Source organism: Pan troglodytes, chromosome 19 (assembly GCF_028858775.2).
Source record: "Pan troglodytes isolate AG18354 chromosome 19, NHGRI_mPanTro3-v2.0_pri, whole genome shotgun sequence".
NCBI lineage: Eukaryota > Metazoa > Chordata > Mammalia > Primates > Hominidae > Pan > Pan troglodytes.
Window position 1 is genome coordinate 39,203,520 of NC_072417.2, and position 23,445 is coordinate 39,226,964.

The 23,445-nt window shown below is 51.5% G+C and overlaps 4 protein-coding genes across 4 annotated transcripts in view; 2 read left to right on the plus strand and 2 right to left on the minus strand.

The window, feature by feature from the left end:
* Nucleotides 1–9,775, minus strand: part of SARM1 (sterile alpha and TIR motif containing 1) — a 27,130-nt gene extending 17,355 nt beyond the window's left edge. The window contains exon 1 of the mRNA XM_003315537.7: nt 8,645–9,775. Within this exon, the coding sequence (XP_003315585.1) occupies nt 8,645–9,114 (470 nt within the window). The 5' untranslated portion in view covers nt 9,115–9,775. The remainder of the gene's footprint in view (nt 1–8,644) is intronic.
* A 917-nt stretch (nt 9,776–10,692) lies between these two features.
* Nucleotides 10,693–13,785, plus strand: VTN (vitronectin). The gene is made up of 8 exons (XM_001146856.6): nt 10,693–10,926; nt 11,020–11,139; nt 11,215–11,559; nt 11,638–11,777; nt 12,038–12,194; nt 12,392–12,544; nt 13,006–13,350; nt 13,588–13,785. The coding sequence occupies exons 1-8, from the start codon at nt 10,863–10,865 to the stop codon at nt 13,698–13,700; spliced, it is 1,437 nt and encodes a 478-aa protein (XP_001146856.1). The 5' UTR covers nt 10,693–10,862; the 3' UTR covers nt 13,701–13,785.
* Nucleotides 13,786–15,732: 1,947 nt separating this feature from the next.
* Nucleotides 15,733–18,712, plus strand: SEBOX (SEBOX homeobox). The gene is made up of 3 exons (XM_003315538.6): nt 15,733–15,933; nt 16,099–16,259; nt 16,406–18,712. Exons 1-3 carry the CDS (start codon nt 15,837–15,839, stop codon nt 16,784–16,786), a joined length of 639 nt encoding a protein of 212 aa, XP_003315586.1. The 5' UTR covers nt 15,733–15,836; the 3' UTR covers nt 16,787–18,712.
* Nucleotides 18,713–18,993: 281 nt separating this feature from the next.
* Nucleotides 18,994–23,378, minus strand: TMEM199 (transmembrane protein 199). Its single transcript, NM_001242622.1, has 6 exons — nt 23,161–23,378; nt 22,048–22,121; nt 21,630–21,719; nt 20,488–20,530; nt 20,212–20,324; nt 18,994–19,903 (listed from the first exon to the last, which is right to left on the minus strand). The coding sequence occupies exons 1-6, from the start codon at nt 23,369–23,371 to the stop codon at nt 19,808–19,810; spliced, it is 627 nt and encodes a 208-aa protein (NP_001229551.1). The 5' UTR covers nt 23,372–23,378; the 3' UTR covers nt 18,994–19,807.
* Nucleotides 23,379–23,445: the final 67 nt, after the last annotated feature.

The following is a 23,445-nucleotide window of genomic DNA, read 5'->3' on the forward strand; positions in this document are numbered from 1 at the left end:
TACCTTGCTTTCCTTATCTCCTAAATAGAAAATAGAAATACCTGCCTCATAGGATTATTATCAGGACTAATGAGATAAGCCTTATAAGAGTGCTTGGCACAATGCCTGGCACATGGTAAAAACTCAACAAATATTAACTTGTCCTAATTTGAAGTGTCACTTGAAGCACACCACTCTTAGCCTTGCCTTTTCCTCACTCCATGGCCCATGACCGGGGCATATCTATTCATTCATTCAACAGATGCTTCCTGAGGACGTCCCCTGTGCCAGGCACTGCACTAGGGGCTGAGGTTTAACAGAGACTGGCCAGAGCTTATCCTCAGGGCGATAGAGGAAGACATAGACAAGAAAACAATGAGTGAACCAGATCGTAGTGATAGGGCCTTGGCGCTAGCAAAACAGGATGATGTAATGGCGTGTGCCTGGAGGAGGGGTATGTGGGAAGAGGTGACTTCTAAGCTTAATGTGAAGAAATCCCTGTGTGCAAATATCTGGGAGGAGCATAACAGGCAGAGAGAGGAGCAAGGATGAAGGCCTGAGGGCAGAGGAGCTGACGTGTTTGAGGAATAGAAAGAATGCCAGAGGTATTGCAATGTCTAAAACCAAAAAGGGAAAATATAAAACCAGGCTGGGCAAGGTGGCTCATGCCTGTAGAATGCTTGGCACAATGCCTGGCACATGGAGGCCAAGGTGGGAGGCTCACTTGAGACCATCCTGGACAACAAAGTGAGACCCTGTGTCAAAAGAAAAAAAAAAAAAAGAGAGAGACAGAAAAAAAAAAAAAAAGAAAAGAAAAAAATCAATGAGGGGTTTATATGTAGAATATATCAGCAAATATTCAAATCAAGAAGAAAAAGGCAACAAATTCAAAAGAAAATGGGCAAAGGACATAAACAGGCAATTGACAAGAGGAAATCCAAAATTTGAAAAACCAGATAAAGAGATGCTCTAACTCATTAGTAATCAGAGAAATGAAAATTAAAACAATAGGCCGGGCGCGGTGGCTCACGCCTGTAATCCCAGCACTTTGGGAGGCCGAGGCGGGCGGATCACGAGGTCAGGAGATCGAGACCATCCTGGCTAACACGGTGAAACCCCGTCTCTACTAAAAATACAAAAAATTAGCCGGGCGTGGTAGCGGGCGCCTGTAGTCCCAGCTACTCGGGAGGCTGAGGCAGGAGAATGGCGTGAACCCAGGAGGCGGAGCTTGCAGTGAGCCGAGATCACGCCACTGCACTCCAGCCTGGGCGACAGAGTGAGACTCCGTCTCAAAAAAACAAAAAGAAAAAAAACAAAAAAAAAAAACAAAAAAAAAAACCAATAGCTATCGCTACCTGAAATGTTCTTCAACAAAATCCGCTTCATGGTTCGTCATTCCAATGTCTGCTCAAATGTTACTTCCTTCCAATCATCCAATCTAAAGGCTTTCCCCCATCACTTTCTAACTCATTACCTTATTTTATTGTCTTCAGGGCATTTAATATCTGATATTATATTAATAGTCTACTTGTTTGTTAGTTCCATAGACCAGAAACCTTATCTGTCATTTTCTTTCTTAAAATGATCTAGGCCGGGTGCGGTGGCTCACGCCTGTAATCCCAGCACTTTGGGAGGCCGAGGCGGGTGGATGACAAGGCCAGGAGCTCGAGACCATCCTGGCTAACATGGTGAAACCCTGTCCCTACTAAAAATACAAAAAATTAGCCGGGCGTGGTGGCGGGTGCCTGCAGTCCTAGCTGCTAAGGAGGCTGAGGCAGGAGAATGGTGTGAACCCAGGAGGCGGAGCTTGCAGTGAGCCGAGATGGCACCACTGCACTCCAGCCTGGGCAACAGAGCGAGACTCCGTCTCAAAAAAAAAAAAAAAAAAAAGATCTAAATGGAGAAAATTACCCTTTCCTAGAGTTTCTTCACCTAAATCATTTTATTTTATTTCAAAGGCCATTCCCACTCTCCTTTGTCCCTGACCACTCTCCACACACATACCTTGAATAAAATGTTCACTGGCAGAAAACAAGCAAACAGAAAACCAGCTACCACTTTACACCTGTTAGATGGGCAAAATCAGAAGCTGAACAATACAGGCAACCTCTCCCAAAGAGATTGTCATATAGATAGAGAAAAGCACTTAGACAAGGATGTTCACTGCAGTGTCATTTGTAGTGTGAGGAAGTTGGAGGCAATCAGTATCAAGCTTGGGGAGAGTCAGGTAACATGGGCAGGTGCCTACTCTGTAGGATTTGCGAGGAGGTCCAAGTGACTGAGCAGGTGATAACACAGCAACATGAACCTGGACAACATAGCCTGGGCAACATAGCAAAACCCTGTCTCTACAAAATCAAAAAAATTAGCCATGTATGGTGGCACAGGCCTGTAGTCCTAGCTACCTGAGAGGCTGAGGCAGGATGATAGTTTGAGCCCAGTAGGTTGAGGCTATAGCGAGTCATGATTGGGCCACTGCACTCCAGCCTGGGCATCAGAGCAAGACCCTGTCTCAAAACAAACAAACAAACAAAAAAACCCAAAAAACAAAAAACAAAAACAAAAACAAAAATAAAACCCAACACTGGGTGGGAAAAAGTAAGAAATAGAATGTGCTATATGACACAGCACTATTTATATACATTAAAAATACATGCACACAAGACCAAGAATAAAGATTTAAAGATTTTAGCAGAACACAGATAGAAAGATACACATTAGATATACTGAATGGTTCCTTATGGAGTTAGGGCAAGAGAATAGTGTGGGCACTAGTCAGGAGGAGAAGGAGAGATTGCATTTCAGTTGCATTTCAGGCACAGGTGTATGCAAAGAGTTGGAGGTGTTGGAGAGCTGGTGCACTTGGGGAGCTGCCCACACTTCCATGGCTGAGGCAGAAGATTCAAGGGGAGAGTGTGAAAAGAGATCGGACCTGGGGACCTTTTGAGGCACCTCAAGGCATTTGTACTTTATCTTGATGTCAAAGAGAAGCCATTGAAAACTCTCAGGGAGGGGAGTGGCCTGGCCATATTTGGGTTTTAGAAAATTCACTCTGGCTGTGGTGGAGAGGACAGATCCAACAGAGAGAACTTGGAGGCCTGCTGAGCAGGTGGGAGAGTTGCCACATCCTGGTAGAGGTTCAGGCTTCCTGCCTTATTGACCTCCACAAATGACGTCTTCCACAGATGGCCGGGCGCAGTGGCTCATGCCTGTAATCCCAGCACTTTGGGAGGCTGAGGCAGGAGGATCACTTGAGGTCAGGAGTTCAAGACCAGCCTGGCCAACATGGTGAAACCCCATCTCTACTAAAATTACAAAAATTAGCCAGGTGTAGTGGTGTGCGCTTGTAATCCCAGCTACTCAGGAGGCTGAGGCAGGAGAATCACTTGAACCCAGGAGGCAGAGGTTGCAGTGAGCCGAGGTTATACCACTGCTCTCCAGCCTGGGTGACACAGTGAGACTCCGTCTAAAAAAAAAAAAGTGATGTCCTCCACAGGTGACATTACTGCCAAAGAGGTAGAGGCCCAGCCAGCAATGGAGTCCTTGCCCAAAGGGCACCACAGTGACCACAGTGCATGTGATTTTGTGTCCACTGCAGAACCTACCTGAGTCCGGAACATGCCATAAGCTCACAGCTCACTGCAGCCTTGGCCACCTAGGTTAAATTCATCCTCCCAACTCAGCCACCTGAGTAGCTGGGACTACAGGCATGTACCACCATGTCTGGCTGATTTTTTTTGTTTTGTTTTCTTTTACTTTGTAGAGACAGGATCCCATTATATTGCCCAGGCTGGTCTCAAACTCCTGGGCTCAAACAATCCTCCCACTTCGGCCTCCCAAAGCGCTGGGAATACAGGCATGAACCACCTCACCTGGCCCAGTTATTCCTTTTTCCAATGAGAAAACCAAAACTCAGAGAGGTTACATGACATGCCCAGAGTCACACAGTTTCTGAGAGGCACAGCTGAGATTTGAACCCAGATCTGCCTGTCTCCAGAGTTCAAGATCCTTCACCTTCATTTTGCGTTTCTAGACATCTGACGCATAAATGCCTAGAATATAAGAGCCAGGATATGCTTAAGAAATATCTAATGTGGCTAGGTGTGGTAGCTCACGCCTGTAATCCCAACACTTTGGGAGGCTGAGGTGGGCAGATCACTTGAGGTCAGGAGTTCGAGACCAGCCTGGCCAACATGGTGAAACTCCATCTCTATTAAAAATGCAAAAACTAACTGGGCGTGGTAGCAGGTGCCTGTAATCCCAGCTACTCGGGAGGCTGAGGCATGAGAATCACTTGAGCCTGGGAGGCAGGGGTTGCAGTGAGCCAAGATCGTGCCACTGCACTCCAGCCTGGGTGATAGAGGGAGACTCCATCTCAAAAAATGAAAAATAAAATAAGAAAATTATTTAATCTGGCTGAATGCAGTGGCTCATGTCTGTAATTCCAGTACTTTGGGAGGCCAAGGCAGTAGGATTGCTTGAGTCCAGGAGTTTGAGACCAGCCTGGGCAACATAGAAAGACCCTGTCTCTACAAAAAACAAAAACAAAAACAAAAGATAAGAAGGAAATTATCTAATCCAACACCCTTACTTTCTTTTTCTTTTCTTTTTTTTTCTTGACAGGATCTCACTCTGTCACCCAGGCTGGAGTGCAGTGGCGCAATCTCAGCTCGCTGCAACCTCCACCTCCTGGGTTCAACTGATTCTCATGTCTCAGCCTCCCAAGTAGCTGGGATTACAGACATGTACAACCACACCTGGCTCTTTTTTTTTTGTTTTGTATTTTTAGTAGAGACAGAGTTTTACCATGTTGGCCAGGCGGTCTCGAACTCCTGACCTCAAACGATTCGCCTGCCTTGGCCTCCCACAGTGCTGAGATTACAGGCGTGAGCCGCCGCCCCTGGCCAGCCAACACTCTCATTTTCAGAGGACTTACTTGAGGCCCAGCGAAGGGAAGGACTTGCTCAGGAACATATCAATTCAGACCTAGGACTTTATTTTGAGTCTCCTGATGCCCCAGCCCTCACTTTTCCCTATGCACCTGGCACCTTTACAGAGTGGAACTGTGCTGCACTCTTGTGATAACTACTCACCCAGCTCCCAGTTCTTCTGTGGTCTGAGAGGCTGTGGGTCTGGTGAAATGGGCACATATTTTAGAATTACACAGGTCTGGATTCAAATCCCAGCTCCAAAGGAGGGGAAGATTGTATATATATTGCAAACATGTCTATATAATATACATGCAAATGCCTGTATATGCAGAGACTCTCTCTGGAAGGATATACAAGAAACTTGTTATAGTGGTTTATCTCCAGAGAGGGGGTCTGGTTGAGAAGAACTTTTAAAAAATGTTTAATTTAATTTTAAAAAATTGAGACAGGGCTCTCACTATGCTGCCCAGGCTGGTCTCAATCAAACTCCTGGGCTCAAGTAATCCTTCTGCCTCAGCCTCCTAAAGTTCTGAGATTACAGGCATGAGCCACCATGCCTGGCTGAGAATAACTTTTAACTGTATACCTTTTGTGTGCTTTTCCACTTTTTTGAATTTATGTGCAATGGCTTTCGTGATTTTTTTTTTTTTTTTTTTTTTTTTTTTTAGATGGAGTCTCACTCTTGCCCAGGCTGGAGTGCAGTGGCACGATCTCGGCTCACTGCAACCTCCACCTCCCTGGTTCAAACAATTCCCCTGCCTCAGCCTCCGGAGTAGCTGGGATTACAGGAGCACGTCATCACGCCCGGCTAATTTTTTTGTATTTTTAGTAGAGACGGGGTTTCACCATGTTGGCCAGAGTGGTCTCGAACTCCTGACCTCAGACAATCTGCCCGCCTGGGCCTCCCAAAGTGCTGGGATTACAGGCATGAGACACTGCTCCTGGCCGCCTTTCTGTGATTTCAAAAACCTGTCTCCTCCATTTATTCATTGAATATTCCTGGGAAAGCCATTTAACTACTCTGAGGATAGGTTCATTAAGATCCCCTGAAGGGGGTGGACTGTGAATATAGAGGGCTAGCAGTCATATGGGGACCTCACTGGGTGTTGTGGGGCCAGATTTGAAGAGCCATATTCTGTTGGACTTCTGGTAGTTGGAAGTCAGGAAAACTGTGACCTAGGCTCCTTGACAATGGGTGCAATAGCATCCCGAGAAGAAGAAAGCAAGAGGGAAGTGGCAAAAAGGGGTAGGCACACTGATGGAATTGGTTTGTTTGTTTTTTTTTTTTGACAAGGTCTGGCTCTGTCACTGAGGCTGGAAAGCAGTGGCATGATCTCAGCTCATTGTGACCTCCGCCTCCTGGGCTCAAGCCATCCTCCCACCTCAGCCTCCTGAGTAGCTGGGACTGTGCATGCCATCACGCCCGGCTAATCTGTATATTTTTTGTAGAGATGGATTTTTGCCATGTTGCCCAGGCTGGTCTTGAACTCCTGGCCTCAAGTGATCCACCCACCTCAGCTTCCCAAAGTGCTGGAATTACAGGCATGAGCCACCATGCTTGCCCAGAAGAGCCTTCTTTGAGATGAGGCAGTGGGGGCTTGGTTGGTGAAGGAGAAAAACGTTTCATAAACAAATTCGCAGTGTGTCACTCCCCTTCTCTTCTTTCCAGCCCCATTCTCATGCAGCCTACAAGGGGTGCAGGGACCCTCCCCTTCTTTTTTCTTTTGAGATGGAGTCTCACTCTGTTGCCAAGGCTGGAGTGCAGTGGCGCGCTCTCAGCTCACTGCAGCCTCTGCCTGCCGAGTTCCAGCAATTCTCCTGCCTCAGCCTCCAGAGTAGCTGGGGTTACAGGCACACACCACGCACCACCACCATGCCTGGCTAATTTTTGTGTTTCACTTGACCTCAGGTGATCCGCCTGCCTTGGCCTCCCAAAGTGCTAGGATTATAGACAGTGTCTTTTTTTTTTTTTTGAGACGAGTCTTGCTCTGTCACCCAGCCGTGGGGTGGAGTGCAATGGCACAATCTCGGCTCCCTGCAACCTCCACCTCCCGGGTTCTGTGCGATTCTTCCACCTCAGTCTCCCCAGTAGCTGGGATTACAGATGCCCGCCACCATGCCCAGCTAATTTTAGTAGAGACAGGGGTTCACCATGTTGGTCAAGCTGGTCTCGAACCCCTGACCTCAGGTGATCCACCCGCCTGGGCCTCCCAAAGTGCTGGGATTACAGGCGTGAGCCACGGCGCCTGGCGGGGATCCTGCCTTTCTTTGGAAGTATTGTGATAGCAACCACGCACGTTGTGCTCTGTCCTTGGTCCTGAAGAGACCAGCGTGCGTTTCTTGAGACCAGGGACACTGGTTAGTGACTCTTCTCTCGGTAACTCTGAACCAGGTGAGAATTGCCATTTTTAACCCTGAGATATAGCAGTACTGTTTGCATCTTGCAGCCCTCCTCTCCTTGGGCTGCTGGCTGTACTCACTCTCCAGGGATTGTAGTTATAGCTCCTGACTCCACATAGCAAGCCTGCAGGGCACACCTACCAGCCTTGACCCCACCACACACAGTGAGCACATATTTTATTTGCTACCCCCTCCAAATTCATGGCCTATCCCCATCATGGCAACGGATGTCAGATGGGAGGTTAATGGCTTGCCAAATAAGCGGAACCCTATCTTGGTCTCCCAACCTAAATTGCTTCATTCATGCATTTTTGACAGTTGTATCTTTCCACCAATCACCAGGTAATTTTTTTCTTTTCGAAAATGGCAAGGAAAACACCCCCAACCCACTCCCTTCACACTTGTGAGAGCTGCATGAGCTGAAAGTGACTCTTCCAAAAACTCTTCTAAGCTTGAGAAGCTGGAGACTTCAGCATGAGACTGGAGTGTGACAGCTTGGTCTGCTCTGGCATCAGAAGGGAGGGAAAGTGAGTCCTTGGAGGTCTTCATACTCCAGGAGAGATCCCAAGAGACATGCAAGAGTGGCAACCAGGCCTCTGTTTGACCCTCTTGCGGCATCTTGGTGCTAAGTGGGGTGAAGGGAGAGAACACACACTCTGCCTGGTCCCTGCCGGGCTCTGCACCCCGGTGTCCTCTTCCCCCACCCATGCCTCCCAGCAGAAAACTGTTTCCCATCAGCAGCTGCAGAATGAGATCATGTCTGGCCTGTTGCAAGAACCAGAATGAAGGATGGAGCAGAAGTTGGATTGGGGCGGCAAGAAGGGAGTAAGCAGCCTCAGGCCAGCACGCCTTACAGCCTGGGGAGGAGGGAAAGGAGAGGTCTCCCTCCCTCTTTTCTGAGCGTTGTGTTTCCCTTCTTCTCTCATTGGGAGGGGGATGGGATGATGGCGAGAGAAGGTGTCATAGAAGGGAACCCAAGCCGGTGGGAAGGAGAGCTGTGGGCTTGGGGGGCGGGGGAGAGGGAGAATTGGCAATAGGATGCCATCTCCATCCATAGACCCAGGGACGGACTCCTGTCCTGTAACTCCATTCCTCACCCCACTAGCCCTGGGAGCAAATCTTAGTTCACTGTGACCCACTGAGCAAGTCACTAAACTTTCCCAAGCCTCAGTTTCCTTATCTGTGAAACAGACAGGCTGACCCCTAACAGAGATGTAGTGCAGGCAGTCAGAGAGGTGAGGGAGGCAAAGGCACGGCGCAAGGCACACGGGAACGCAGGCGCTTAACTGTCCACACCACGCGGCGCTCTCCCAACCCCGGCCTGGCGCGCTCACCGGTTCTCAGCCACCAGGATCTGCTCCAGCAGGCGCGCGGCCTGCACACGCGTCTCCAACTCCGGCGCCTGCAGCAGCCGCAACAGCAGGTCGAGGCCGCCATCGAGGCGGATGGCGTCGCACAGACCCTGGGCTACCTCGCGGCCCACGGCCGGCAGCAGCCAGGCCTCCTCCACCAGTTGGAAGACCTCGGCCAGGCCGGCGCCCACGGCCCGCGCGCCGCCCGCCTGCTTCAGCGCGGACAAGGCCTGCTGCAGCTCCGGCAGCGCGCGCTCCAGGGCGTCCTGCACCTCGGTGCCTGCCCCCGGCGACACTTCGCGGGGCCCGCGGCCACCCGCAGCCCACCATGGGCCCGTGCCACCGCCCCCATCTGGCCCAGGCACCGCCAGCCGCTCGGCGCCCGGCCGTGGGCCCGACATGGCGAAGAAGCGACACAGCTTGTAGGCGGAGAGGAGCAGCGTCAGGACCATGGGCGCGGGGCCGCGGGGGACATCCCCGGCCTGGAGGCGGGGCCACGCGGAGAGACCCGGGTTTTGGGAAAAGAGGGACCCGAGAGGGGTCGGGGAAAGAAGATGGAGGGGGAGGAATGGAGAGAAGGGTACCAGGCAAGGGTGCCGGTCAGAAGTTTGGGGGAGGAGTGTCGGCAGGATCGGGGGAGCGGTTGGCAAAGGTGATGCAGGCCCAGATGCAGGGAGTGGGCGAAAGGAGAGAGCGAGCAGGCGAGGGATGGCTCCGGACGCCGGAGGGTAGAGGAGGCGGCGGCTGGAACAAAGCGTGGCCTGGGCACGGGCTCTGCTGAGCTGGGAGATGCTCGGCAGCAGCCACGCCCCGGAGCAGCAGCGGTCCCCGGGCCGACGCCCCGCCTCTGGGTCCCGCGGGGCTCCTCCAGCCTCCTGCGCAGCCCCACCCCCAAGCCGTCCCCAGCCACGCCCACGCCCCTGGCCAGCCTTCCCTAGCCCCTCGGTCAGTCGCAGCCGCCACCCCCTACGCTGGACTTGGAGAAAGGGGGTGGAGAATAAGAGGACGCTCTCCGTTCTCCGCCCCGCCTCCCCGCCCCACGTGACATCGGTACGTGGGAGCAACACCGCTGGATGCCCCCTCCCTACTAAGTGGTTAAAACAATCATCATAACTCTTAAGGCCCTTTTATGGCTGTTTCTCAGCGAAACCTCACAACATGCCTATGGGGTGGGAATTGATGTTCCATTCCACAGCTGACTCCACTGAAGCCCATGAGGAAGAAATTGGCCCAAATCACAGTCCCCTCTGATTACAGAACAGAAAAAGTCAGCTAAAATCTCAGGATCACTTTTTTCAGGTGATGGGAGGATTTCAGAAGTTCTGTGGACACCTGAAATTGGGCACAAAATCAGGTGTTTCATGCCAGTGGGCATTTTCCAGGTAGAGGGATCATATTTCTCTTGAGAGTCTAAAAGTGTGTTGAACAAGCCCACTCTTTACAGATGGGGAGACTGAGGCTGGGGACAGGGAGTGGCTCAGAAAAGACTCAGAAATTAAATCCAGTCCAGTGGGTTGATATTTACCCAAATTTCCAGCCTGGGGAGATTGATGCACCCAAGAGAAGAACCCAGAAATGAAACTTTGTTCTTTTATGCTAAAAAATAAAATTCCCCGGAGTGCTTACAATCTCTCCTCCCACTCCCTTTTTCCTGCCCTAAATAAATAATGGCGAATGAGCACCCAGCCAGGGATGTGTCTGATCAAACAATCATGGATCAATATCTATGTTTGGAGAAGGAATTTGTGGCTGCTCCAGCTACTGGGCATTTTGTCTGTTCCAGTTCATGTAATCTCCCAACACCCCATGAAGCAAGGCTTTGTTAATCCTATTTTACTGAAAATGAACTAAGACTCAGAGAGATAAAGCTGTTGCCCAATGAGCCTTCTTTCTGCCCTCCAGACCCACGGTGCTAATTCCCCTTCTGATGACCTAATGATTCTGAGCTTGGCAAAGGTCTTATCTCCCAGCTCTCCCAGGCCCAGTGTTCCAGGAATGTGACCTTTGCTGCAGCAGCCGCTGGAGGGGGCAGAGGGGATGGGCTGGAGGTTGAGCAAACAGAGCAGCAGAAAAGGCAGTTCCTCTTCTCCAGTGCCCTCCTTCCCTGTCTCTGCCTCTCCCTCCCTTCCTCAGGCATCAGAGCAGAGACTTCAGGGAGACCAGAGCCCAGCTTGCCAGGCACTGAGCTAGAAGCCCTGCCATGGCACCCCTGAGACCCCTTCTCATACTGGCCCTGCTGGCATGGGTTGCTCTGGCTGACCAAGGTACAGGGGAGTGTTGGTGGCCATCTGGGTCAGTGTAGGGAGGGCGAGGGTGGTCTGGGCTTGGTGGCACCGACTGACACTCCTTCCTCATAGAGTCATGCAAGGGCCGCTGCACTGAGGGCTTCAACGCGGACAAGAAGTGCCAGTGTGACGAGCTCTGCTCTTACTACCAGAGCTGCTGCACAGACTATACGGCTGAGTGCAAGCCCCAAGGTGTGTTCAGAGCCCAGGTGGGTGGGCTGGGGTGCCCCCTGCTGCTGGAGACTCACTACCATCCACTCTCTGCAGTGACTCGCGGGGATGTGTTCACTATGCCGGAGGATGAGTACACGGTCTATGACGATGGCGAGGAGAAAAACAATGCCACCGTCCACGAACAGGTGGGGGGCCCCTCCCTGACCTCTGACCTCCAGGCCCAGTCCGAAGGGAATCCTGAGCAGACACCTGTTCTGAAACCTGAGGAAGAGGCCCCTGCGCCTGAGGTGGGCGCCTCTAAGCCTGAGGGGATAGACTCAAGGCCTGAGACCCTTCATCCAGGGAGACCTCAGCCCCCAGCAGAGGAGGAGCTGTGCAGTGGGAAGCCCTTCGACGCCTTCACCGACCTCAAGAACGGTTCCCTCTTTGCCTTCCGAGGTGAATCCAGGGCAGGTATTGGGGATGCGGGTCTGCCCCAGGAGTGTCCCTGCTCTCACACCATCTCCTCCACTCTAGGGCAGTACTGCTATGAACTGGACGAAAAGGCAGTGAGGCCTGGGTACCCCAAGCTCATCCGAGATGTCTGGGGCATCGAGGGCCCCATCGATGCCGCCTTCACCCGCATCAACTGTCAGGGGAAGACCTACCTCTTCAAGGTGCCAGGGGCTGTGGGCCAGGGTAGAAAGCATCTAGGGAGGGTTTGAGAGCTATTGCTCCCAGGGACAGGGTGGACAGGGAGGCTGGACCCGGGGCCCTGCAGGACCTGGTGGGAGCTCTGTGAGCACAGGGCAGCCCCAAGACTCCAGGTCCTGGGCAGTGAACCTGGACCTGGGAACGGCTGCCTTAGGGCAAGGGACTCTGCCTCTGTGCCCAGCCAGCGGCCTCCATACCCCTTTTCACTTTCCCCACCTCTTAGGGTAGTCAGTACTGGCGCTTTGAGGATGGTGTCCTGGACCCTGATTACCCCCGAAATATCTCTGACGGCTTCGATGGCATCCCGGACAACGTGGATGCAGCCTTGGCCCTCCCTGCCCATAGCTACAGTGGCCGGGAGCGGGTCTACTTCTTCAAGGGTACTCAGGGGTGGTGGGAGACTGAGCAGGCAGTGGAGCAGTCTTGGATTCCTTTCACACTTCACCGGGGACAGGCCTCAGCATGTGCCCACCCCTGACCCCCACCTCATGCTGGGAGATCCTAACTTCAACAGCCTCTGGGATCTCCAGTCTTGCCCTGGCCCAGCCCTCCTAATGCCCACCACCCTGCTCCTCAGGGAAACAGTACTGGGAGTACCAGTTCCAGCACCAGCCCAGTCAGGAGGAGTGTGAAGGCAGCTCCCTGTCGGCTGTGTTTGAACACTTTGCCATGATGCAGCGGGACAGCTGGGAGGACATCTTCGAGCTTCTCTTCTGGGGCAGAACCTCTGGTATGGAGAGAGGGCAAGTCTTGCTTCTCCCTCAAAAGGGCTGAAACCCCTTGGTATTGGTAGAGCCAGGCTGGCTGGAGGGAGCTGTGGTTGTGGAGCTATCGATCAAAGTCTGTTTGCTCAGGCCAGACTTTGCTTCTGTTGACCTTTTGGGGAAAGCTCAGCTCTACCTGGACCCCACACCTTGGACTTTGCCTAGCACAGCCGAGAGCACAGCCAGCAGAGGGAGGGGCTATGGCTGAGGAGTTTAGGGGGCCTGGGGGGGTGGGGTCGAGACACCAGTGATATGGTGGAGGGAGAGCACAGGGGGAAGGGAATTGGACTGAGAGTCAAAGGCCTGGCTCTGCCATTCGCTGCTGTGTGTCTTTGGGCAAGGTGCAGCAGATGAACTCTAATGGCCCCGCTGGAAGGGGCAAGATTCGGACCCCCAAGACCTCTCATTCACCCCTTCCCTGCCACAGCTGGTACCAGACAGCCCCAGTTCATTAGCCGGGACTGGCACGGTGTGCCAGGGCAAGTGGACGCAGCCATGGCTGGCCGCATCTACATCTCAGGCATGGCACCCCGCCCCTCCTTGGCCAAGAAGCAGAAGTTTAGGCATCGCAACCGCAAAGGCTACCGTTCACAACGAGGCCACAGCCGTGGCCGCAACCAGAACTCCCGCCGGCCATCCCGCGCCACTTGGCTGTCCTTGTTCTCCAGTGAGGAGAGCAACTTGGGAGCCAACAACTATGATGACTACAGGATGGACTGGCTTGTGCCTGCCACCTGTGAACCCATCCAGAGTGTCTTCTTCTTCTCTGGAGGTAGGAGCCGCTGCCACCCCTGAAGCTGGTCTAGCTTGGGTTTTCCTTACTGTCCCTGGTGCACAAGGGCTGAACGCAGCCTGCAAGTAGTGACCACAGAAAGCCAGGCCAGAAGTCCTTAGCTGCATCGTGGATGTTCACTTTCCCTTCTGGGAGAGACCCTAGACTTTCTTCTCAAGGGAAGAGTGGGCAGGGCCAGGCTGGGCCTCACGCATCCTCTGCTTTCCTCTCTTCCAGACAAGTACTACCGAGTCAACCTTCGCACACGGCGAGTGGACACTGTGGACCCTCCCTACCCACGCTCCATCGCTCAGTACTGGCTGGGCTGCCCAGCTCCTGGCCATCTGTAGGAGTCAGAGCCCACATGGCCGGGCCCTCTGTAGCTCCCTCCTCCCATCTCCTTCCCCTAGCCCAATAAAGGTCCCTTAGCCCTGAGTTTAAAACTATTGTTCTGACTGGGGTAGACACATCCCTGTCTGGGTAAAGGAGAGGAAGCTGGACTGTCAGAATGGGTTGGTGAGGGGGACAGAGAAGGGACAGAGAAGGGCCTCGCTGTGTCCAACCCATGTTGGGCTCAGGACCTCTCTGTGCTCAGGACCTCTCTGTGAACTGAAGTTTGGGGCTGGGGAAGGCCTCCTGAGAGCTACCCTTCCTCTTGAGCTAAGCAGCCCCCAGCAACCCACCAGCAGCTAAGCAGACACTTGAACCCCTCTGATGATGACAAAGTTACCAGGCCAGCCTCCCTGGGTGAGGCTTGCTTTGCCCCTTGGAGTTGACTAGGGTCTTGGAGGAGAGAGAAGGGGCAAGAGTTGGTGGGGTTCTGGCTCAGCTTTTTTGTCCATCCTGATCTGAAATCATAGTAGCTCTGACTCCTGAGCACTTGGGGAACCAGTCACTGTGCTTCCCCAAACCCACCCCTAGGGTGAGCCTTTCTTGAGGTCTCTGTCTAGGGTCTAGGATGGGGAGCAGCAAGACCAGGAGAGACAGTGAAGGGCAGAAACTGAAAGGAAATTCAAAAGCACACACTTCTTGTGGAAAAGTGGCCCAGGAGCCCAGGAGTTTGAAGCTGCAGTGAGCTATTATTGTACCACTGCACTCCAACCTGGGGAATAGAGTGAGACTCTGTCTCTAAAAACAGAACAAAACAAGAAAGGGGGGGAATTTTTGGCTGGGCATGGTGGCTCATGCCTGTAATTCCAGCACTTTGGGAAGCCAAGGTGGGAGGATTGCTGGAATCCCGAAGTTTGAGACCAGCCTAGGCAATATAGCAAGACACCATCTCTACAAAAATAAATAAGTTAGCTGGGCAACTTATGGGTGGTGTGTACCTGTAGTCCCAGCTATTTAGGAGGCTGAGGTGGGAGGATTGCTTGAGCTTGGGAGGTTGAGGCTGCAGTGAGCAGAAATCACACCACTGTACTCCAGCCTGGGCAACAGAGTGAGAAAAAGAAAATTTAGGCCAGGCACGGTGGTTCATGCCTGTAGTCCCAGCACTTTGGGAAACCAAGGCGGGTGGATCATGAAGTTAGGAGTTCGAGACCAGCCTGGCCAACATGGTGAAACCCCGTCTCTACTAAAAATACAAAAAATTAGCCGGGTGTGGTGGCAGGCGACTGTAACCCCAGCTACTCCGGAGGAAGAGGCAGGAGAATTGCTTGAACTTGGGAGGTGGAGGTTGCAGTGAGCCAAGATCACGCCACTGCACTCCAGCCTGGGTGACAAAGCAAGACTCCATCTTGAAAAAAAAAGAAAAAAGAAAAAAATTTTCAAAATTTAAGAAAAAGTGGCTCAGAATATATCCAAGGAAGAGAATACTGTACACATAAACATCTTTATCATCTTTCTTAGAACCCCTCAACTGCACCTGTGGAATCTCCTCTGGTTCCAGGTTCTGAACCCCAGGAAGTCCATCTGGCTCTTGAGGGGCCAGAGAGAGAAAGGGTTAGATGAGGCAAAGCTCTAAAGCAGACCTGAGGGCAATCTGGTGGTGACATCTGTTCCCCAGTCCTGCTGACAGCAGCTGGCTCCCATTCATCCCATTGACACCCTACCATCCTTCTCATCCTGTCCCACTTCACCAGCCCAGTCCCCAGTTGTGGGAGAGGACTCCACTCCCTCTCCCCTGAAGGTAGCCAGGTTCAGAGCACTAAGGGCTCCAGAAGGGGCAGCCAGTGCCTGGGAGCACTGGAGAGATGGTTTTCTTTGGCTGCCTGGAAGGACCCCTGGGAGGATTTTCATGAAGTATAGGATTTCAGGCACAGACTGCCAGTTTGAGGTTTGAGAAGGGATGCTGGGTCCAGCTTCCTTTGCGAGGCCTTGGAGGGGCAGGGGGTATACAATTTGCCCCACCCATACCCTCATAAGCCCAACCCGGCCTCCAGCCTCCCTTCTTCCCCACCGAGACTTCTCTGCCTTGCTTGAGCTGGACTCTAAACCTCTCCACTCCTGAAGGCGGGGCCAGCCACCCTGAGCATGATAAAACCCAAATGGGGGGGTCTGGTGTGGGCACAGCCCTGGCATGGCCCTCTGGCACCTTACCCTTTGCCAGCTCCATGCCCAGCCCTGTGGATGCATCCTCAGCAGGTGATCTGATGGGGGAAGTGTGGGCAGGGTGAGAACGCGGGCCATGGTAGGATGAGGACGGTTGAAGAGGGGTGGGAGTAGGGACTTCGGGGTTGATTGAGGGCTTTGAGGCTGGGTGGAGGCTCTTGCAGGGAGTCCCAGCTTGACCCCCACCATGGCCTGCAGACGGTGGCAGCGGGTTGGGTTCCCACCGGAGAAAGCGGACCACCTTCAGCAAAGGGCAGCTGCTGGAGCTGGAGAGGGCGTTTGCAGCATGGCCCTACCCCAACATCAGCACCCGTGAGCACCTGGCCTGGGTCACTCGCCTTCCTGAGGCCAAGGTACAGGTGAGCTGTGACCCCTTCTCACACAGCCAACATCTGGGCTTGGCCCACAGCCCCTTCGCTGGGTAGCCTGCCTTCAGGTTGTTTCCCCTGTCCCTGGGTGGAGGGGATGCTGGGGCCAGAACAGACCCCTTCTTCTTTCCTAGCAGGTGTGGTTCCAGAAGCGCCGGGCCAAAATGATCAAGAACAGGAAGTCAGGAATTCTAAGCCCCGGGTCTGAGTGCCCCGAGAGCTCCTGTTCTCTTCCAGACACCCTCCAGCAGCCCTGGGATCCCCAAATGCCAGGCCAACCTCCACCCTCCAGCGGCACACCTCAGCGCACCTCAGTGTGTCGACATAGCTCCTGTTCAGCTCCTGGCTTGGGTCCAGGGCAGGGCTGGGAAGGGGCTAAAGCTGTAGCCCCATGGGGACCAGCTGGGGCTTCAGAGGTCCACCCTTCTTTAGAGCGAGCTACTCCCCAGACTTCACTAGGCAGCCTGTCTGACCTCATCTATGCCTCGGCCATTGTCGTCAATGTGGACCACTCCTAGTCTTTGTCCAGAACTTGCAAGGCCCCTCCTCCTCTGACTCCTGTGGCCCACCCTGCCCCTCCTGGGATTGAACACATCAGAAGTGGATCCCCTGGCCCCACTTTTTATGCAAAGGGATTCCCTATGGGAAAGGAGTTTAGCTCAGGCATCCCTCCCTTCCACTGGCCTCCAGGCCAGCCTAGATGCAGGTCCTAAGCAGACTGGGGCCTGGCTCCTGCCACCCCACACCCTGACCCCTTTGGGGCATATGCTCATTGTTGTGGCAGGTGGTACCTTCAGAAGGATGAGATGAGGGTCATGTTTTCCTCCACTCTTGCCAGGCCTGGTCCCCAGTTCTCACCAGCTGATGGCCTCCTCCTTCTGAAGGGGCAGGCTCCTGTTTCCTGAGGTGTCTCCAGGCCATTACCTTGCTAACTGCTAAGTGAGGTAGGAGAGGAGAGTGCTGCTCCTCATCTAGACTGCTGGAGAGCCAACTTCTTTATGGGTCAGGGCCCCCTCTCTTGACCATCGACCACCTGGACAAATTAATCAGAACTATGGATGTGAAGAAGGAGTGGCATTAAAGTAATGAAGCAAAGATAGGAAGCTGGGGCTTATGTTGATTTAATTTTCACAAAGATCAGATTGGATGCCCTCTGATGTGGGGCTGTGGAGACAACCTGACAGATCTGGGATGGAGGCAGGTACAGCAGCATTGGGTTTTGGTATCACCATCATCTGTAATACCAACTAATCTCCAAATAAAACCCAAACTCTGTACCTTAATCTGGATTGTTGTGCTCTGCAAATGAATGGGGACAAGGGCCGTTTGCCATGGAAATTTATCTCCATCACCTAATCCCTAAATAGGGCCAGGTTCCACACAGATACCTCTGGTGGGAGGTATTACCCAGGCTTCAGCTGGGATTAGAGGGATAGTTAATTGAAGGGTTTAGGACTCTGACTGACAAGACCCTGGGGAGATGAGAGCCTCTGCTAGCACCCCCTGCTCCTGGTCCCACTGAATCTAGGACATTCCAGTCACCTCCACCTCTGGAGCTGCTCTGCTTTGGAAAGAAAACCATGGTGTTTGCAGTCTGCACTGGATTCAAATCCTGACTTTGCGATGTAACTGTGGCAACTCTGGAACTCTATGTGACTAAAAAATGGGGATACTTATTTGCTCTCTGTTTGGGGTATAAGAAATAATGTAGGTAAAGGGCTTTACATGGTGTGTAACACATCGTAAAAACTCAGTAAACGCTAGTTCCCTCTCCAGACAGGCCCTAAGAAACTGGGAAGGCCCTAAACTTCTTGTTCTTCCCACCTCCTGCCAAGCAGTCCCTGGACCCAGAGTGCATTACAGAAAGCATGGCACAGTGAGGCAGGAGTGGCTAGCAGATGAGAGAGCTCCCTTCTATATGCTGAGAACTGGAGGATAGGGCATTTGGTTCTCCCCTCCCAGTGCCCCCTGCTTTTTTATTGAGACAAGGTCTCACTCTGTCATCCAGGCTAGAGTGCAATAGCATGATCTTGGCTTACTCAGCTTACTGCAACCTCTGCCTCCCAGGCTCAAGTGATCCTCCCACCTTAGCCTCCCGAGTAGCTGGGACTACAGGCATGCGCTACCATGTCAGCTAATTTTTGCGTTTTTTTGTAGAGATGGGCTTTCGCCATGTTGCCCAGGCTGGTCTCGAACTCCTGAACTCAAGCATCCTCCCACCTTGGTCTCCCAAAGTGCTGGGATTACAGGCATGTACCACCACGCCTGGCTAATTTTTTTGTATTTTTAGTAAAGATGGGGTTTCGCTATGTTGGCCATGCTGGTCTTAAACTCCCAACCTCAAGTGATCCGCCTGCCTCAGCCTCCCAAAATGCTAGGATTACAGGTGTGAGCCACCTCACCTGGCCCAGTGTAGCTTTTTAACACAAATTTTATATAGCTCAGGTTACTGGAAACACTGTAAAATGCCACCTACTTTTTCTTTTCACAGCTGACACTTCTCCCAACTAACAGAAACTGGCAAACATTGTAGAGGAAGTGTCCACTGAGTGAATGAGTATATAATTTATGAAAACAGAAAAGTGCTTTGGAAAAAAAAAAAAAAAAAAGACAACAGGAGTACATACAGTGAACCAAAAAGAGTGTACCAGGAGGAGCAGACCCTGAACAGTTAGAACTATGGAAATCGCTATGCTTTGTGTTGTCACAGGAGTTAAAATAGGAATACCCTGCATACGATAAATATTTATTGGATAAATAACTAAGCCTGATACCCTTTTCAATGCATTATACAGACTCTATCATCACACCACTAATCTAAGTTCTCAGAAGTTAAACATTACAAGACTTCAGAACAACATAGGCGTCTTTGGCTCCATTTAACAGAAGAAGGACCATACTGATCATTTAATCTCTATGAGTCTGTCTTATCTTCTGGAAAAGGGGCCTAACACCATTTCCTTTTGCAAAAAGGTAGCTGCCTTGCTTCCAGTTCTACCATCCTCTAGCAACCCATCTTTCTCTTATTTGATGTCTCTGATCAGCTCCTCTTCCAGCACAAACTGGAGAAAGGGGATCCTTTCTGTTTTCTTGGAGGCTTCTGAACTCAATTACAGGTCTGCATTAAAAATGTATGGAGAAAGCTGGTGATCAGTTTGTACATATGGACAAGTTCAAGGCAGTATGGTCTACTTCTGGGAAGGCCTGGATTCCATTTGCTCCTGATGGAAAAACCCTAGTCCCAGCAGTGTTTAGAATGGACTGGAGAAGGCAGATGGGTACCAGATTCAGGAAGAGGTACTGATAGACCAACACCAGTTCTTTCCGTTTTAAAGATGTGTTATCTCAATCTCCTCCAAGGCTCCCTTTGGAAATTCACAGAAGATAGGGCTCCCCACAGAAACAGCAGCTGGCCTGGGCTGGTCTTCTGACTAACTGGAGCTGAATACACAAAGTCTGATGGGTTGACTGAGTCGGTGACTGCCAATTGGAGCCTGAAGCCCCCAAAGTCTTCTCTAGACTTGATGATGAAGCACCAGTTACAGTTCTCCCAGCTCGCCTTCCATTGCCCGCACCATGACATACAGCTCGGCCAGACCCACCACAGAGGCGACGATCAATGCAGCTAGCACCCGCTGGAGATGGGGAGAACCAGGCTTAAGGGATGCAGGCCAACAACCAGCTCTGTACCCCAGCAACTTTAATGAGGATGGAGAGCCCCCAACCACCCTCTAAGTTGGGGGAGGGGAAGAAAAGAGAATGTGGCTTCTCCTGGGGTTATTACCTAACCTCCCGTGACTGCTGGAAAGCTCTAATGCTCCCCTTATTAATGGCATAAATATCTGTTCAATACCTCACCTGTGCAAGGCACTTTCACATACGTCCTGCCTTACCCACTAACACCCCTACCAGGGGCACCCTGCCCTGCCCAGTGCCTACTCACCGAGGCCATTTCTGTGAAGATATATTGGCTTCCAAGGTAAGTGCAGACGAAGGCAGCAACCACCGTGACAATGAAATTGAAGATGGTGATGACCAGAGCCTTCAATGATCTCACTTTGGGGAGGAGCCAGAGAGGGCACCTTTAGTTCAACATTCTCTAGGAGGTGCTCTTATCTCATGGCTCCCCCACCAACTGGGTTTCAGTCAAACAACAAGCCTGAGTGTCATGACCCATCTCAGGAAAAGGTTTTAGAAGCCTGATCTCCTAGCACCTCACCTTGCTTTCCCAGGTCGCTGAGAGTCCCACCATGTCTTGTATCCTGGGAAAAAGAAAAAGAAGATGATTCAGAATAGAAGCAGCTCAGAGAGCATCCATTGACAGTCTGGGCTCAGCCCTCTCTATTCCCCAGCACATTAACTCTGCCCTCTCCATGGATTCTTTTGTCTGGAACCATTTTGACTCTTTTCTGGACCACAGAGCAGGCATTTCGGAGAGAGGACATAGGCTGCCAGTACCCATCTACTCTCCTGTTCCAGGGTAGGAGCATGCCATAGAGTAGTAGGGAGCCCTGTCAGAAGAAATGCTCCAATGACTGGGCACAGTGGCTCACCTTGTAATCCCAGCACTTTGGGAGGCCGAGGCAGGAGGATCACCTTGAGGTTGGGAGTTCAAGACCAGCCTGGCCAACGTGGTCTCTACTAAAAATACAAAAAATTAGCCCGGCATGGTGGTGCATGCCTGTAATCCCAGCTACTTGGGAGGCTGAGGCACAAGAATCACTTAAACCTGGAAGGCAGAGGCCACAGTGAGCAGAGATCCTGCCACTGCCCTCCAGCCTGGGTGACAGAGTGAGACTCCGTCTCAAAAAAAAAAAAGAAGAAGAAAAAAAGCCTCCAAGATTCATTCCCACTTATTTATTTATTTTTTTGAGATGGAGTCTTGCTCTTGTTGCTCAGGCTGGAGTGCAGTGGTGCAGTGTTGGCTCACCGCAACCTCTGCCTCCGCCTCCTGGGTTCAAGTGATTCTCCTGCCTCAGCCTCTCGAGTAGCTGGGATTACAGGTGCCCGCCACCATGCCAGGCTAAGTTTTGTATTTTTTGTAAAGACGGGGTTTCACCATGTTGGCCAGGCTGGTCACGAACTCCCGACCTCAAGTGATCCACCTACCTCAGCCTCCCAAAGTGCTAGGATTACAGGCATGAGCCGCCGTGCCCGGCTAACTCCCACTTCTATGATGTTTAAAACTTGGTCACCATCTCAGCCCAGAGTCTCAGTGAATGAGATGGGAACTGTGTTGTTTGTATGCAGACAGTATAGAAACCAAGTTTCCATGTTTTTTCTAAACTCTGTATCTTCTTCCAGTGCAGGGCCCTACTCTGAGGGGCTACCTAGACCACGTACTGAAGAGCATGTCCTTACCTGACAAGTGACGTTGCGGGTGATCCGCTTATATTCCTCATTGGCCAGCTGTATCTTAATCTTCTCCAGCCGGGCAACTAGTTCTGGGTTCTGAAGCAGAAAAATCAAATGAGAAGAATGATATTCCCAGCTTGTTAGAAAGCACATCACAATCATTGGTTCCAGGGGTAAAGCACTGCTAAAGGTATCAGGAGACCCACATACTAGTCACAACTCCAGTGCTTTGAAACTGTTTTTTTTTTTTTTTTTGATCTCAATTTTCCAAACAGCTGATGGGGAGGACAATATCTGGCTCCCCCAGATCCCAAAGATTTCAAAAACAATTTTTCAAGCCTAAAAGTTGATTTATAAGTTCAGTGTATCATGGATAAGCCCAACTCAGTCAATAACCACTCTCACAAACATATCCCTTACATACCCGTGGAGGCTTCACAACCTCTGGGAGATAGATTTCACTGCCTTCTAGGAGCTCATGGAGGTATAGTTTGGAATCTGAGAAGAAAAGGTTTCACAAACACAATGATCCACAGAGCTGAGGTTGAAGGGTTAAGATCAAGAGGGGTGTAGCCCTTCTTTCTACCAAAATAAAACAGGGCCATCTCTACATTAATCCATTTCCAGGATCATTTTCAATTGAAAAGAATTTTGGATAATTCCATGTAGGTATCTCCCAGTGCTGCGCAGGTGACTTTAGCTGTCAGCTCTCAATTATCCTGCCAGTGTTATAACTAACAAGTAAGCCATTTACTTGTGCCTTTGGGTTAGATCAGTTCTGTGGCCACAACAGCTCTTCCCTAAATAAGTTTAGGTCATAGTGATGCTAAATGCTCAGAGGACACTAATACTAGGCAATCTCTTTCTAAGGTCCTTTCTAGTTCTAATAATTGAGCAGTCTACCCTTTGCACTTCTGGCTGGTCTATGTTACTTCTGGCAAAATACCTTATGTGCTAGTTTGTCCTGTTCCTTCCCTTTACACATAAGGGAACTGAGGCCCAGCGAGGAGAAATGACTCCTTCAAAGGATTAGTGACAGAGCTAGGACTGGAACTCACATGCTACTCTCAGGCCAGATCTTTCAACACAGCTTTTGCCATCCTATATCAAAAAAAAAAAACAAAAAACAAAACAAAGTATCAGATTTCACCACTCTTGCTTTTGAGGTGGAAAGAAATCCGGATTCCTACAAGCTCACTATGCTAAGCTGATTCCTAAAGTGGAGAAAAAGAAGAGACAAAACCTGTGATATTTGTATTTAGTAAAAACCTAGACTTTCTCAAGGGTGAATTGGGCCTAGGTGTGCCTGGAAGTGAAGAGGGGGCTCTCAAAAGAGCAGAAACTGCACAAGCAAATTTGTCATCCACGAGGAATTCCCATGGGAGTTAAGAAAGTGGGTGGCCCTGGGATTTATGGAGTGACTCTTGGCTTGTCTAGATGAGTGTTCCGTAGAAGAAGGGGAATGATGGGAAAAGACCTCAGGAGGGAATCGATCTGGACACAAGGAGGGGACCCCGGACTGGAGACTGGGGCTCACCCCTTTCTCTCAGATGCTGGTGCAGATCCCGGATGAGACGGAAAGAAACCAAGCGTTGGGGGCCACTGGAGCTATCACCGCCCTTGTGCTTCTTCCCCAGCGCGGCCTCAAGCTCGGCCCGTAGCTTTCGGGGTAGCCGCTCTGGCTCCAGCTCCCCGCCGGGGCCCAAAGCACGCACCAATCGCTCGCCCGCAAGCAAAGAGGACGCCATATCTAGCCGGCTCTCCGGTCAGGTGACCGCAACCCGGACTTCCGCCCGCCGCGCGCCGGAAGTAACGCTAAGCG